This window comes from Hippopotamus amphibius, chromosome 8, assembly GCF_030028045.1.
Source record: "Hippopotamus amphibius kiboko isolate mHipAmp2 chromosome 8, mHipAmp2.hap2, whole genome shotgun sequence".
In the NCBI taxonomy this organism is placed as follows: domain Eukaryota; kingdom Metazoa; phylum Chordata; class Mammalia; order Artiodactyla; family Hippopotamidae; genus Hippopotamus; species Hippopotamus amphibius.
Window position 1 is genome coordinate 46,968,355 of NC_080193.1, and position 13,148 is coordinate 46,981,502.

General features: G+C 50.0%; 1 protein-coding gene across 2 annotated transcripts in view; it reads left to right on the forward strand.

The window, feature by feature from the left end:
* CCDC93 (coiled-coil domain containing 93) overlaps positions 1–13,148 on the forward strand; it is an 89,659-nt gene that overhangs the window by 68,999 nt on the left and 7,512 nt on the right. For both annotated transcript variants that reach the window (XM_057745279.1, XM_057745278.1), the window contains exons 16-22: positions 352–423; positions 1,675–1,713; positions 3,200–3,262; positions 6,556–6,664; positions 8,507–8,589; positions 10,573–10,610; positions 12,502–12,586. In XM_057745279.1, the coding sequence (XP_057601262.1) occupies positions 352–423; positions 1,675–1,713; positions 3,200–3,262; positions 6,556–6,664; positions 8,507–8,589; positions 10,573–10,610; positions 12,502–12,586 (489 nt within the window). The remainder of the gene's footprint in view (positions 1–351; positions 424–1,674; positions 1,714–3,199; positions 3,263–6,555; positions 6,665–8,506; positions 8,590–10,572; positions 10,611–12,501; positions 12,587–13,148) is intronic.

Sequence of the window (13,148 nt, forward strand, 5' to 3'; positions counted from 1 at the left end):
GGCAGGGCTCCGGGCCAGAAGGTCCCAGGAAGAGTGGAGAAGAGTGGAAAGAGAAGAAGGCTTGGGACTAGGCTCTAAGCTACTCATTCCTTCCATGTCCTGGTGGTTCCTGTGAGCCTCACCTGCCCTTTAGGAAGAAAGCCCCCTTCTGACTGAGCTACAGCTGCCTGTATCCTCCTGAATAAACTTTCCCAGGCTGAAAGTCGGGGGTCTGAGGAGCTAGTTCCTAATCGACTTTTTGTCCCCACATAAACTCACCAAATGTGAACATAAGACTCTAGGTCAAGGTGACTGATCACATCCAGTTACTAGCCTGTCCAAACCTTGTAAGTGTTCATGTTACTTTTAAAGGAGGAGATGGCACGGCTGCAGCAGGAAATCCAAAGCCTGAAGGCGGAGAGGGCTCCGGGCGGAGAGGAAAAGGTATGGCCTGTGGAGGAGAGCTCCAGTCTGCTGGGGGGTGTTGTGACTTCCACCGTGAAAGGATTTCTGCAGGACTCACCAGCAGAGTCTGGTGCTGAAAAATCCCAGCCTTTCCTCAGCCAGGTCCCCTGAACACATATTTCTCAAGTAGTTTTCCCTGTCCTTTGTCTTCCTTCTGTGGGTTAAAGCGTCCGTGGGTGTGGAGAGCAGCAACCCCAGGTAAGAGTTAGCGCGTTACAAGCCCGGCCGCCCCCTCCGTCAGGGACGGGGTGATTCCAGGAGTCCTCTGAGCTCTGTCCCACTCGTCCCATGTGCCTGTAAATTCTGTATCAGTTTCCTCATCACACCCTGTGCTCCTGCCTGGGGGCACCGGAAGGCAGCAGAGGGCAGCACGGGGTGTGAGCTCAGAGCTCTGGCAACACGGGAGCCTCCTGGGCTCAGGAACGTGGCCCGCTGGCTCTGAACAGAGGCCTTGATCTTCCAAGGAGCTAGTGTGGACAAGGCCAGAAAAATAAGGATTTCATCAAATGAAATTATAGACATCACTGTGGTGTGCTTTCCCTTCTCACACTCCATTCAAAGCTTACCTGCTGAGGCTGCCTGTGCCTAGGATGTGAGAGGTGGGTGTGGCCTCGGACCGCAGCGACTGCACCCTCTCCCTTGGGGAAATGGGGAACTTGGGGCTCAGGGAGTGGAGGGGACTTGTCCAAGCAGCCAGCAGAAGCCCAGGTGCTTTCCACCCTGTCTGGGCCCGGGGCTGGGCGGGACGCTGCCCTGCTCGGCAGGGAGACGGCCGCGGAGGTGCCGCCTCTCTGTTGTGATGGGTGGTGTCCCTTCAGCCACGGCCATGAGGACTGGCACAGGAATAGCAGAGTGTGGCCATGCAGTGGGTGGTGTCCTGGGATCACCCCACACAGCTGGCCTTTCCAGGTGTTTCTAAGACTGAGCTCTGAGGCTCACATCAGTTCAGCCAGCCTGTGGGTTTGCACAAATCACGGACTTTCAGGACAGCATTTCTCTTCTTAGCAGCCACAGCTTGTTGGAGGGATTGACTCGCATTCAAAGACAGAGTTGAGCTTATTAGTGTGTGACTGACAGACATTTAAGAACAATTTGACGTCTGGGGCTCATGAACAGACATGGTCAGTGAACTGCTCACCACAACCCCCCCTTCCTACATCTGGACCTTCAGCTTCTATCTCATCCCTTTCCTCAGAAACGTTTTTTTTTCCTTCTTACTTCTCACTGCAGACCGTCTCCGGGGGAGAGCCGCATGCCGTGACGCACAACGTAAGCACATGCCTGTTCTCAGGACCACTGCTGTCCCTGCGGGTGTGGCGGCCAGCTTTGTGTCCTCTGACAGCTCCTCGCGCCTCCTTTCTTCTTCTCTGCGGTCACCTCCTCGTCTGTGGGCTCTGGGAGTCTGGCTCCATCTTGCACACCTGCCCCTCGGGTGGAACAGGGCCTCCCCGGGGACAGCCCTGACAGCCCAGCACCTGGTGCAGGCGTTCCGTCTCCACCCTGGCATCTGAGCCAGGATGGGGAGAGGCCCGTGTGGGCCGCGTGTGCCCGTCACAGCCCACGGGCTCCAAGGGGCAGGCAGTGCACAGGGACATAGTTCTCTCTGTGGGGCACGTTCCAGGGTCCCCAGACCGTCAAGGGCTGGGTAGTAAATATTGTCAGCTTTGTGGGCCAGCTCCGCTGTGGTCATAGTCAACATATAAGTGATAGGACATGGCTACGTTCCAATAAAACTTTATTTACAAAACTAGGCATAGAGGCAAATTTGGCCCAAGGGCTGTGGGATTTAGTTGCTGGGCTGCAGTTTGCAGACCCCTGTTCTGAGTTAAACAGGTGCTTCCAGGAGAGGAGGAGGAAGAGAGAAGCAGGAAAGCCTCACGTTCGCCTCCTTTAGGGTTTCTCTTCCCTTTGTGCCCTCAGAGGCTCCTAGAGAGTAAGCGTTGGGACTGTCACAGTGAAGGATGCTGGGGTTTGTCTGCAGCGGAGGCCTGTGGAGGAGCTGCGGTGGGGGGGCGGGTGTAGGTGTGTATGCACACACTGAGGGGGGGTACCTCTGACACCGTTGTAGCTTTCTCCAGCACAGCAAACCATCCAGCCGTGTGTTTTGCCCCACTGGGTTCAGTGGGGGGCTAGTTTCTCATTGATAATTCAGCGCTGTCCAGAGGGTCTTTCTGCAGTGGTGGGAATGTTCTCTATCTGTGCTGTCCAGTAGGGTGGCCACTAGCTACATGGGGACACTGAGCACTTGAAACATTGCTAGGGCAGTGGAGAAACCGAGTCTTTTTAAAGTTTGGTTAATGTGAATTTAAATAGCCACGTGTGGCTGGCTGGTGGCCATCATATTGGACAGTGCAGCTCTAAACAGAAACATAGGAAGCAAGCCAGCATCATCTCCAAACACAGAGGCATAGGACAGCAGGCTCTTTAAGTAACAATTATCTCCTCCTCCTCATGGGTGTGTTTTTGTTGGGAGGGAAGGGCATGTGGATTTGGGGGATAATTCACTTAAGAACCCTGGATTCTGCCTGGGTCCCAGACGAAGGAAGAGTTGTTATAAAATGGTGTGAAAGAGTGTCAGGGGTCTCATAGGTCGTAGGAGCTGACCCTGAACTCAGCCATTTGAGGAAAAAAAAAAAAAAAAAAATTGGGGGCCTCAGGCTGAGGGAGATATATAAAAACCGTTCAGCTTCAAAAGATTTCATCAAAAAATGAAAATTTCCTATTCCCAGATAATTGTGTTTTTTTTCAATTTCAGGAAGACCTAGACAGACGGTATAATATGGAGAAAGAGAAGCTTTACAAGATCCGTTTACTACAGGTGAGTGAAAACAAGAGCCAATAAATACATCTAACTAGGCTTGTGTGTTCTTAGCAGTAGAACGTCTCAGGATCTAAGAGCTGAAGAGACTCGGTAAGGCTGCTGTTTGCTCTTCTATCTGGAGTGTAACTCAGTGAATTGAGATGTTGGTTATAACACCTCACATTGATCTGTTATTTCACCATCACCTCGTTTGATTTGAGATGGGTGGAAAGTAGCTATTAGCCTCATTTTCTTTTCTTTTCTTTTTTTGTCATTTTTCCTAGATAAACTCTTTTATATATATATATATATATATATATATAAATTTATTTATTTTATTTATTTATTGGCTGCGTTGGGTCCTCACTGCTGCACACGGGCCCTCTCTAGTTGCTGTGAGCGGGGGCCACACTTCATCGTGGTGCACGGGCTCCTCATTGCCATGGCCTCTCTTGTTGTGGAGCACGGGCCCTAGGCACGTGGGCTCAACAGCTGTGGCTCACGGGCTCTAGAGCACAGGCTCAACAGTTGTGGCGCATGGGCTTAGCTGCTCTGCAGCACGTGGAACCTTCCCAGGGCAGGGCTCGAACCTGTGTCCCCCGCATTGGCAGGTGGATTCCCAACCACTGCACCACCTAGGAAGTCCCTAGCCTCATTTTCTATATGAAGAAATTGACTCACATCTGTTAAGTACAAGCAGCTGGTAAATGCCAGAACCAAGATTAGAGTTCTAATGTTCTTTAGTACTTTTTTTTTTGAAATTAAGAACATTTTATTTACAATAGAACAGAATACTTAGGAATGTATTTAACAAAAGAATTGTAAAACTTGTAATCTGTAGACAGAAAGTGAATTAATGATGCCTAATGGTGGGGGTAAGAGGTTGGGAGACACAGGAGTGACTGCTGATTGGTATGGGTTTCTTTTGGGGGTCATGAAAAAGTTCTGCAATTTTAGGTAGTGGCGACAGTCGTACAACTCTGTGAATACACTAAAAACCATTTAATTGTATACTTTAAGTGAAATGTATGGTCTGTGAATTGTATCTCATAGTTGTTTAAAAAAAAAAAAAGAGGGGAGAGGATAAGGTAGATTTAAAAATATTGTATTCTTGTTTAGTACTTTTCCCCTAAAATTAAGTGCCCATTTTAGCTTAGTTGATAACATTAGGGGTTTGTCAGGAGGCCATCAGATATGGGGAGGTAGGTTTTAAAGTTGGCTCTAAATTCATGTAGATGTATGTCAATTATGTCTCAAAAAAAGTTCTTAAAAAAATAAGTTCACATAAATCAAAATTACATTATAGAATCTTTTAACGTTGCCAGGGTCTGGCTCACGCATGTTCAAAAGCCAAGAGTTAACCTGTGTTGCACTTTGGCCCAGGATTTCTCTCCGTTCTCTGAGAAAAGAAGGCCCAGTTCTGGTGGGAGTGGCCAAGGGGCTGCAGGGGCCAGTGGGACCCTGTTTCTCCTTTCTCTGGCTCTTGCTTATTGTGTTGTTTGGGTAAATTCAGGGGAGTCAAGTTTGTCGTTGATACAAGGTCACTGCTGAAAGAGACACAGAGTTAAATAAAATCAGGGCAGTTCAGCAGCATACTTGGAAACTTTTTGGCTATGTGCTTGCAATGTATTGAGTGTTGCATCAGATCCCAGGAATAGTAAATGAAATGCCCCATTTTCTGGGAGCTGGTTGGCTGTTTGAGAACCAAGATATATCCATATACATCAGAGTGCAGGGGAGCGTGTATGTGAATTGCATACTGTGGGCAGCTTCACACTGGCTAGAGGGAAGCGGCAGTAGAACCGTAAGCCTGCTGAAGCCCGAGCCAGGGCCGGATCAGTGAAGGCGGATGGAAATGAACAGGCGGGCAAGGGGCTGAGCGGCTGGATCAGTGGAACTTGGGATGGCTTAGAGAAAAATGGAGTCAAGGATGGTGGAGAGTTTCTGACTTGGGCATTGAGGAAAAGCCTAAAGGAGAAAGGGTAGGGATGAAGGGGATGGGAGTGTGAATAGAAGTGTTAATGAGATCTGTCGGGGGCTTTTAAAAGTTGGGGTGCTCAACCAAGTAGGAATAGTCTGGGCTGGAGGTCTGGGTGTCAGCGCTGTGTAGGGGATAACCAAGGATGCGAAAATACAGGCTGAGAAGAGGGCAAGAAGGACTCCACCAGTGAGGGCTGAGATGGAGCTGGCAGCCAGGGGCCCAGGGAAAGCAGGGGCTGAGCAGAGAGCTCAGTGGAGAGAAGGGTCAGTGTTGCCAGAAGTCAGGAAAGCTGGAAGCTGAGACTTGCCACAGGTGCACAGAGAAGCTCTGCGGCGGCCTTGACAAGAGCAGTTCCAGTGGGTGTTGGGAACAGCCAGCGGCCCATGGAAAAGGAGAGGTTAAAGATACAGTGAAAAGAGTGAATGAATTTATCTTTGGATTCCTGAAGAAAGGTACAGGAGTCAGAGCCTGAGCACCCATGGCGGGTGTAGCCTTGGCCAAAAGGAGAAATACATCTTTAGCCAGAGCAGCAGACACTATTTTGGTTTGATCACCAGAGTTGATAGTGGGTTTTGCACCTGGAGGGGTTTTTGCACCCTAATGAATTAGAGCTCCCCACCTGCCACTGTGGTAAAGTAGGCCAGGAGAGGGGGGAGGACAGGGGAGGCTCAGGAGAAGGGCAGCACTGAGAGCCCCCTTACTCCCGAGTCCGTGAACCTGTGGTGCGAGCTGGGCGGCCTTCTCCAGCACTGCCCTGCGGGGAAGCCGCCCGCCTCGGAGCCCAAGGTCTCCCCTGCCCCGTGCACAGCTCTGCCTCCCAGATACAGTCGGGGGCAGTTCAGCTAACAGAGCCCAGTTCATTTCACGGGAGGGGGAAAATACCAGAAAGGTGCTTTAGGAGGAAACTGTAGGCGCTTTTCGAGCAGGCTAAGGGATTTGGGATTTGAATAGAGGCAGCAGGCAGCATCAGCCCCTTGTCATCTGGGAAGCACTTTTGTTGCCTGGTCCACACCTGGCGCTGGGGAATCAGCTGCTGTTGAGTCCTTGGAGGTCTGGTGGGCTGACTGGGGGCGCCATCCCGTTCAGAATCTTCCTTCCGGATCTATTAGTGTGGTACCTCCTGTAGTCCAGTTCACAGCCATGCCTTCTCCCTGTGTTGCCAGGTGAGAGTCAGAGTCTGAGACGGGAACCTCAAGCCACAGCCGTGTCGGGTGCCTGCATTCCACCCTGTGTGTGGGCACAGGGTGGGTGGCGGTAATATTTTGGCTCCCGGGAGGCACATAAGGCCTTTCACCCAATAGTGTTGTCTCCCTCTCCCTTTTGCATCTAGGCGCGAAGAAATCGAGAAATAGCAATTTTGCATCGCAAGATTGATGAAGTGCCCAGCCGAGCCGAGCTCATACAGTATCAGAAGAGATTTATCGAACTCTACCGCCAGAGTAGGTGCATCGACCACACACAAGCTCCTGAGGCGGGCCCTGGGAGGGGCAGGAGGCGAGGGGCTCTGTCCCACTTCTGTGGTAGTGCCGTCCGGGAACGCCACCCCTGGGAGGGGCTGCAGCTCATCGTCAGGCCCACTCATTTCCTATAGCCCAGAATCCCAGGAGAGCCTTGACTGCCCTCTCCCTGGGCAGATGGCTTAAGCTGACTGAGCTCTTAGAGTGATGCTTCCAGCCCGCCCTCACCCCTGTCAGCCATCGGGCTCCACTTTCCAGCTTCACACGGAGTCTCGTGACCCTGGCATCTCTAGATCAGTCCTCACGCGTTGTTCTCCTCTGCAAACCTTCTTGCTCATGTGGTCCTTGCCTTTAACAGCATCACATTCACCCAGGGATCCAGGACTGGGTCTCCCTCAGCCTGAATCAGTGACCGCATCTTGTCAGGCTCAGAGGGACCCCCAGAGCTCTCAGTGCCTTTCTGTTCCCGGTGTTGCTGCCGTATCTGTTCTCCCTTGTGTCATAGCCCTTGGGTTAGCCCAGCGAGCATTAGCCCCTTCTCTGGGTCCTCCATCCACCCTTCCAGTCATATCACTTCTCTCCAGGGACAAATCCTCACGACCTCTCTAGACCCACTGAAGAAAGCCTCTCTCCTTATCTGCCCGGGATCCTTCCCAGTCTAAGGGTTCACTCTGTTAGAAAAAATCCTTCAAGGCCCAGCTCACATATCCTCTGTAAACAGACCCTGGGCCATCACCCCTCCCTTAGGCTCCTGCTCTTGCATGTCTCCTGCATACCTCAAGCTCAGCAGGTACAAGACTGAATCTGCCTCCCTACCCATCTTCCCCCTCACTCACTGCCATCACTGTCGAGCTACATTAGACACCGCCCCTCCCCCGTCTTCTCTACTGTAGCCACCTTCTCCTCACTGCCCAGCGTCTAACCCTTTGTCTGCCCTCTTGCCTGAGGGATGTTTCTCACACATAAATTTGATCATTTTACACCCTTGCTTAAAAGCGTCAGTATTTAATAGCTCACCACAACTGGATGGACAGTCTTCAGAATCCTACACATACTAATCAAAGTCCTGCCTCATCTGGGCCACCTGGCCTCTCTGCTGTCCCTGTGTCCCTCACCCCTGTGAGCTGGTCCCCAGGCCCAGGAGGCCAGTGCTCTGCAGTTCCTACTTGGAAAACTCCAGATTCTCTTTCAGAATACACCCCAGATTTTCCCTTAAAAGGTTGGCCTCTCAAGCATCCTTCCTGGTTCAACCTGGAGCACCGTCCCTACCCAGAGCATGCATCCAGATGCGTGCCTCCTTTCACGTGTTGCCTTACCACCCCGATGTTTTATGCAGTCCTCATATATGATTCGATGATCAGGACAGGAGTCAATGATGGCAGTTTCTTAGCAGAAAATAGTTTCTGCCTTAAGTTAAATCTTTCTCCTTAAGTACGGGGTTCACAAAAGTGAGCCGGCCGTGGCTCCCACTCCTGAGGGGTGTGGGAAGGGAGGGAGCCACAGAGACAGGAAGAGGTGGCAGGGGGCTTCCTCATCCCTGCACCTCCCTCCCAGGACCCTTTACCTGGAGGGCTTCTGAGAAACCCGAGTCCTGCACGCTGATGGAGAGCTTCCTCTAGCTCGGCAGACCTGTCACGGCTGCTGCATACTGTCAGCCTACAGCAGCCCCACACCAGCCTTTGTGCCCCTTGGGGCTTCCGCACGGACGGCAAGTGAGCTCCAGTGCCGGCAGGTCCGGTCCTGCAGTGCCTCAGCGGGGAGAGGGTACTCAGCATCGTTTTGATACGTGTTCTCACTCATGTGCTCATGTCTCTGCATTTGCAGTTTCAGCAGTGCACAAAGAAACCAAGCAGTTCTTCACTTTATACAATACCCTGGACGACAAAAAGGTTTATTTGGAAAAAGAGGTAAGAGCCTTTATAGAAGGAAGATAATGTAGTCAGAGGAGCAGCTGCCAGTGCCGCCGGCCCGGGGAGTTCGCATGAACCTGGTGGCGGGATGCCTTCGGTGGAAGTGGGAGGAGTGTCTCTCCTGTGCCCAGTGCCGGGTGCAGAGTCAGAAAGTGCACGATTCGTTGGGGCTCCCGCTGTGCAGGGTGGGCAGCGGTTATATGGTGCCCTGTGAGAGATGTCATAGTAAAAAGAAATGTACTGGAAGCTCGAGGGTGCATACAGAGGAGGGCCTAGAGTTGGTGAAATTTCAGTATGAACTGTAAAGGAAGGAAAGAACCAGCTAAAGGAAATGGGAGGGCGGGCCGTCAGAGCTGACAGGGAAATGGCTATTTAGTCATCAGTGGCAGACAGAGGCGTGAGCTAAAAGAACTGTGAGATAGGAAGCAGGAGTGGAAGGGGTGACTGTGGGCAGCCCCTCCATATTACTGCGACTCTCACTCAGGTCGAATCCGCTGGTGGTCAGGGCTCCCTGCATGGAAGGCGAATGATTGGGGCAGGTGTGCAGCTGTGTTTAGAAAAAAGCAGTGCTGTCTTCACGGCAGCAGCACAGTGTGGTGGCAGAAGCGGGCACTCTGGAGTCACGTGGGTTTGGGTTTTAGTGTGGCCTTGTTTTCCTCATCTGTAAAATGGGGATAACTCCTGCAGTGATGGAGACAGAATGAGAAAATGCCTGTGAAGTTGCTTGCATGCGGTGATACGAATTACTCCTGCCTCCCCCTCACCTTAAAGGTGACAGAACCCGTTTTAATTTCATCATCATCTTACAACCTGTACCTATTACCACTTTAATAAGAACAATGTTACAGCTGCATCTTTTACCTGGACCCAAATGGAGGCATCTGTGAGTATTGTCTCCTTGACTGCCTGTTGTCAGTCAAACCAGATCAGTCTCTCTCCTCCAAGAGGAGGCGCTCCTTGAGGAGGGGTTGGGTTCTGTTTTCTCTGTATCCGGGGCCTTACACAGTGACAGACACATAACAGGCATTTGATAAATGTTTGAATAGATGAGTGCATTTGGAGGGATTTACGTCAGACCTGGGGGATAGCTCAGCTACACACCCTGGCCTTGGGGTCTTCCCACCTGGTGAGGGGAAGACTTGCCAACCCTAACTCAGGGGCAGGCCAGCCCCTTCTGAGAAAGCCTTGAACCCCACTGACCTGCCTTCTTCAGCAGTGTTTAAAGTTGTTGCATTCTTTTAAAAACTAGGAGTATGCAGGGGTGTGGGGGCTTTTTAAATTACAAGCCATATTGGTGCAGTTAGAACTTTGCATTTGGGTAAATTGTACATTTTATCTCAGGTCTGTTTATACCTGTGATGTTTTTTCTTTTAACATGCCTGTGGAGTCATAAGGACAAGAATATCATCTCCATTTTATAGAGTGTGAACCTGAGTCCAAGTTTAGTAAATGCTTAGTCCTAGGCTCACAAGCCTAGTCAGTGACAGAGCCGGAGAGAGGACCTAGGTTTCTAGACTCCAGACTCAGAGGCCTGCCTTGGCTCTCAGAGCCGCCTAGCAGCTGGCCGCATTGGCAGAGACTCTGTGGAAAAGAGTAAGATGGGCCCAGTCTTCTCACCCTCCACCCCCACTGACCCTCCGCTAAGCTGATGGCCCTGAAAGTAAAGTGCAGTGTTTGGCAAGATGGAAAGGGCTGTGGTACAGCTTCCCGGAAGAGCCCTAATGATGGCTCGGGCTTCTCAGCTGGGATTTAGGTTCCATCGTTCCTGTGGTCGTGGCTGTCGGAAGGTAGATGCCCTGGGGAAACTCTGGTGCTAAGAACACGTTGCTCTTTTATTTTCATGTTGCTTGCATCTGCTTGAACAAGGGGTGTTCCTTTCAGAAGCAGTATCCAGAGACACATGACCAGCTCTCAGCAGTTGGGGTAGCACAGGCATCTTTCAGCCTTTGCTTATTGTTTTTGTTTTTCTTTCCTCCCCAGATTAGCCTGCTGAACTCAATTCATGAGAACTTCTCACAGTAAGTGTTGTCAGTCCTCCTCCCGTCAGTACCTTGTGTGCCCTGCACTTTGCGTCAGGTCACCTCTGCCTGATCTAGCAAGGCTCAGTGCTCAGGGTGCGATTCTTACACTTTCACCCCTGCTGCTATGTGCAGATGTGTCTTAGTTTACGCAGACCTTGAGTTCTTGCAAAAACGTAATGATACAGTGAATTTTAAAAACACCAAGGAATAGTTTAGGGAAAAAGTTAACTTTCAGATAATTTAACTATGCCTAACTACTATGATTTCTTTGTAGGTTACTTTTGTCCTGCTAAGATTAGATTAATAACATTTGTTTCGGGGGACTTCCCTAGTGGTCCAGTGGGAAAGAATCCGTCTTGCAACGCAGGGGACAAGGGTTCAATCCTTGGTCGGGGGACTAAGATCCCACATGCCGCAGGGCAATTTAACCCACATGTCACAGCTACTGAGCCTGAACGCCACAACTAGAGAAGAGAAAACCCGCACGCCACAACTAGAAAGAAGCCCACGAGCCACAGCAAAAAGCTCATGCGCTTCAGCTAAGACCTGACGCAACCAAAAAAAATTGTAATATAAATAAATAAATAAAATATTTTTTAAATTTTTGAAAAAAATAACATTTGTTTTTGAGCACATAGAAATGCTTTAAAATTTAGTTAATTAGGGAATCCCTGGCGCTCCAGTGGTTGGGACTCCATGCTTTCACTGCCAAGGGTCCAGGTTTAATCCCTGGTTGGGGAACTAAGCTCCCACAAGCCATGTGGCATGGAAACTAGAATAGAATAGAATAGAATAGAATAGAATAGAACAGAACAGAATAGAATAGGAGTAAAATAAAATAGTAAAATAAACCATATGATTTTTTTAAACATTTTTCAAATCTTGTGGTAGATTTTGGCTTTTGAGTCATGTGAATAAACTTCTTTGTTCAGATATAAATGTTTCCTCGAAAAATTGGGTGGTGAGGCCCATCTGTACCCAGATGATACCAGCCCTCAAGCATGGCCACTGGCCTGCCCGCCGTCCAGCAGCCCCAGGCTGGCTCTCTGTCCAGCAGGCTTCCTCTCCTTCAGCACAGGTCTCTGCTGTCCCCTGGCAGGTGACCAGCAAGTAAGATCTTAATGGATTGATTACAGGCCCTAGACTTTGTTTCATTTCTAACTAAAAACGAACAAAAATCCCCACAGCCCCATTTAATATTCAGATCCAGTGAGTGACTTACAACCTTGTGACGTTTCTAACAATGGTTCCTTCATCCCTATGCCCTGATGGCTGAGAGAAGCCAAGGTCTGAGTGTTTTTGTGGTGAGTTTTGCTCTCTCAGCCCGTCCTTTGGAAGAATTCTTATCCTTGTATCCATGTGCTCTGATCCTTCTGGTGTCATTCCCTCTGCAGAACTGGAAGTGTAGGGGCATGTTTTAGGACATCACTTATTTAACTGCTATTCCTGGAAACGGGATCAGGTTTCCCAGCCTGATTTTAGCAAAGTCTCAGAAAATGTCTCCCAGTCTTGAGCAGTGCCTCTAAATCTGCAGATTTTTAAGAACTAAGTGAAATTCATTTCTTAAGCAGTACCTGCCATCATTCAAAATTAAAAAAAAAAAAAAGTTAATTTTAGTCACATTTTATTTAAGAAAATACATATCAGTAAGAAAATGGTAGGGAGAGTGGGAAAAAAAGATTACTCTTTGGTTGCAAGACCAGGCTGCTTTCATGCCTTCCTCAGAGTTTGGCTGCCTGGGGTGGCAGGGTCCCCAGGGGTCCATCCTGCCTTGCAAAGGCCTGCCTGCCTCTTGGGGCATTATCTGGGTACAGGGCTGACTCTCCAGTGTCTCCCCTTTTCTGAGAGTCCTGTTTGCTGGTCATACCTCTGCTGGTCTTTCTTTCAGAGCCATGGCCTCCCCTGCTTCCCGGGACCAGTTTTTACGTCAGATGGAGCAGATCGTAGAAGGAATTAAGCAAAGTCGAATGAAGGTCAGATGGCTTCCTTTCTCTGATGTGGCCCAGGTTTCACACTGGTGATGGAGAAGGCCCTGAGGAAGGCAGGCCTCTTCTGTTTGTCCTGGGAACGTCCTCTCAATTCTGAAGACACATCTTCAGTGGTTCTGCAAGGGGTCCCACCAGGCCTCTGACCCTGTAGAGGGCAGGCCAGCTCCACAGGCTGCCTGCCCTGGTCATTCAGAGGCTGCTTTTAGCAACAGCTCTGTGAACTGAACACCTACCGAGGGCCAAGCACTGTACTAATCCTCCTAAAAGCCCTCTTAAGTGACTGGTGTTCCCCCGTTTCACAGATGAGGAAACTGACTTTCACCAGCAGGCCTTCTCTTTGGTTCCTGACATTCTGCTGTTAGGGATTCATTCCTTAGCATCTCAAGAGCATTTTAGTTTCCAGGAACCCCCTATAAAAATGCAGGTCATTGCTGAACTCTGCTAAAGTGAGAGCATATAGAGCCTCAGAAGTCAGAGAAGAAAAGGGAGGAACTGAGGAGGGGTGTGGGTGCTCCAGAGATAGCTTTGCAGAGAACCCTGCAGACGG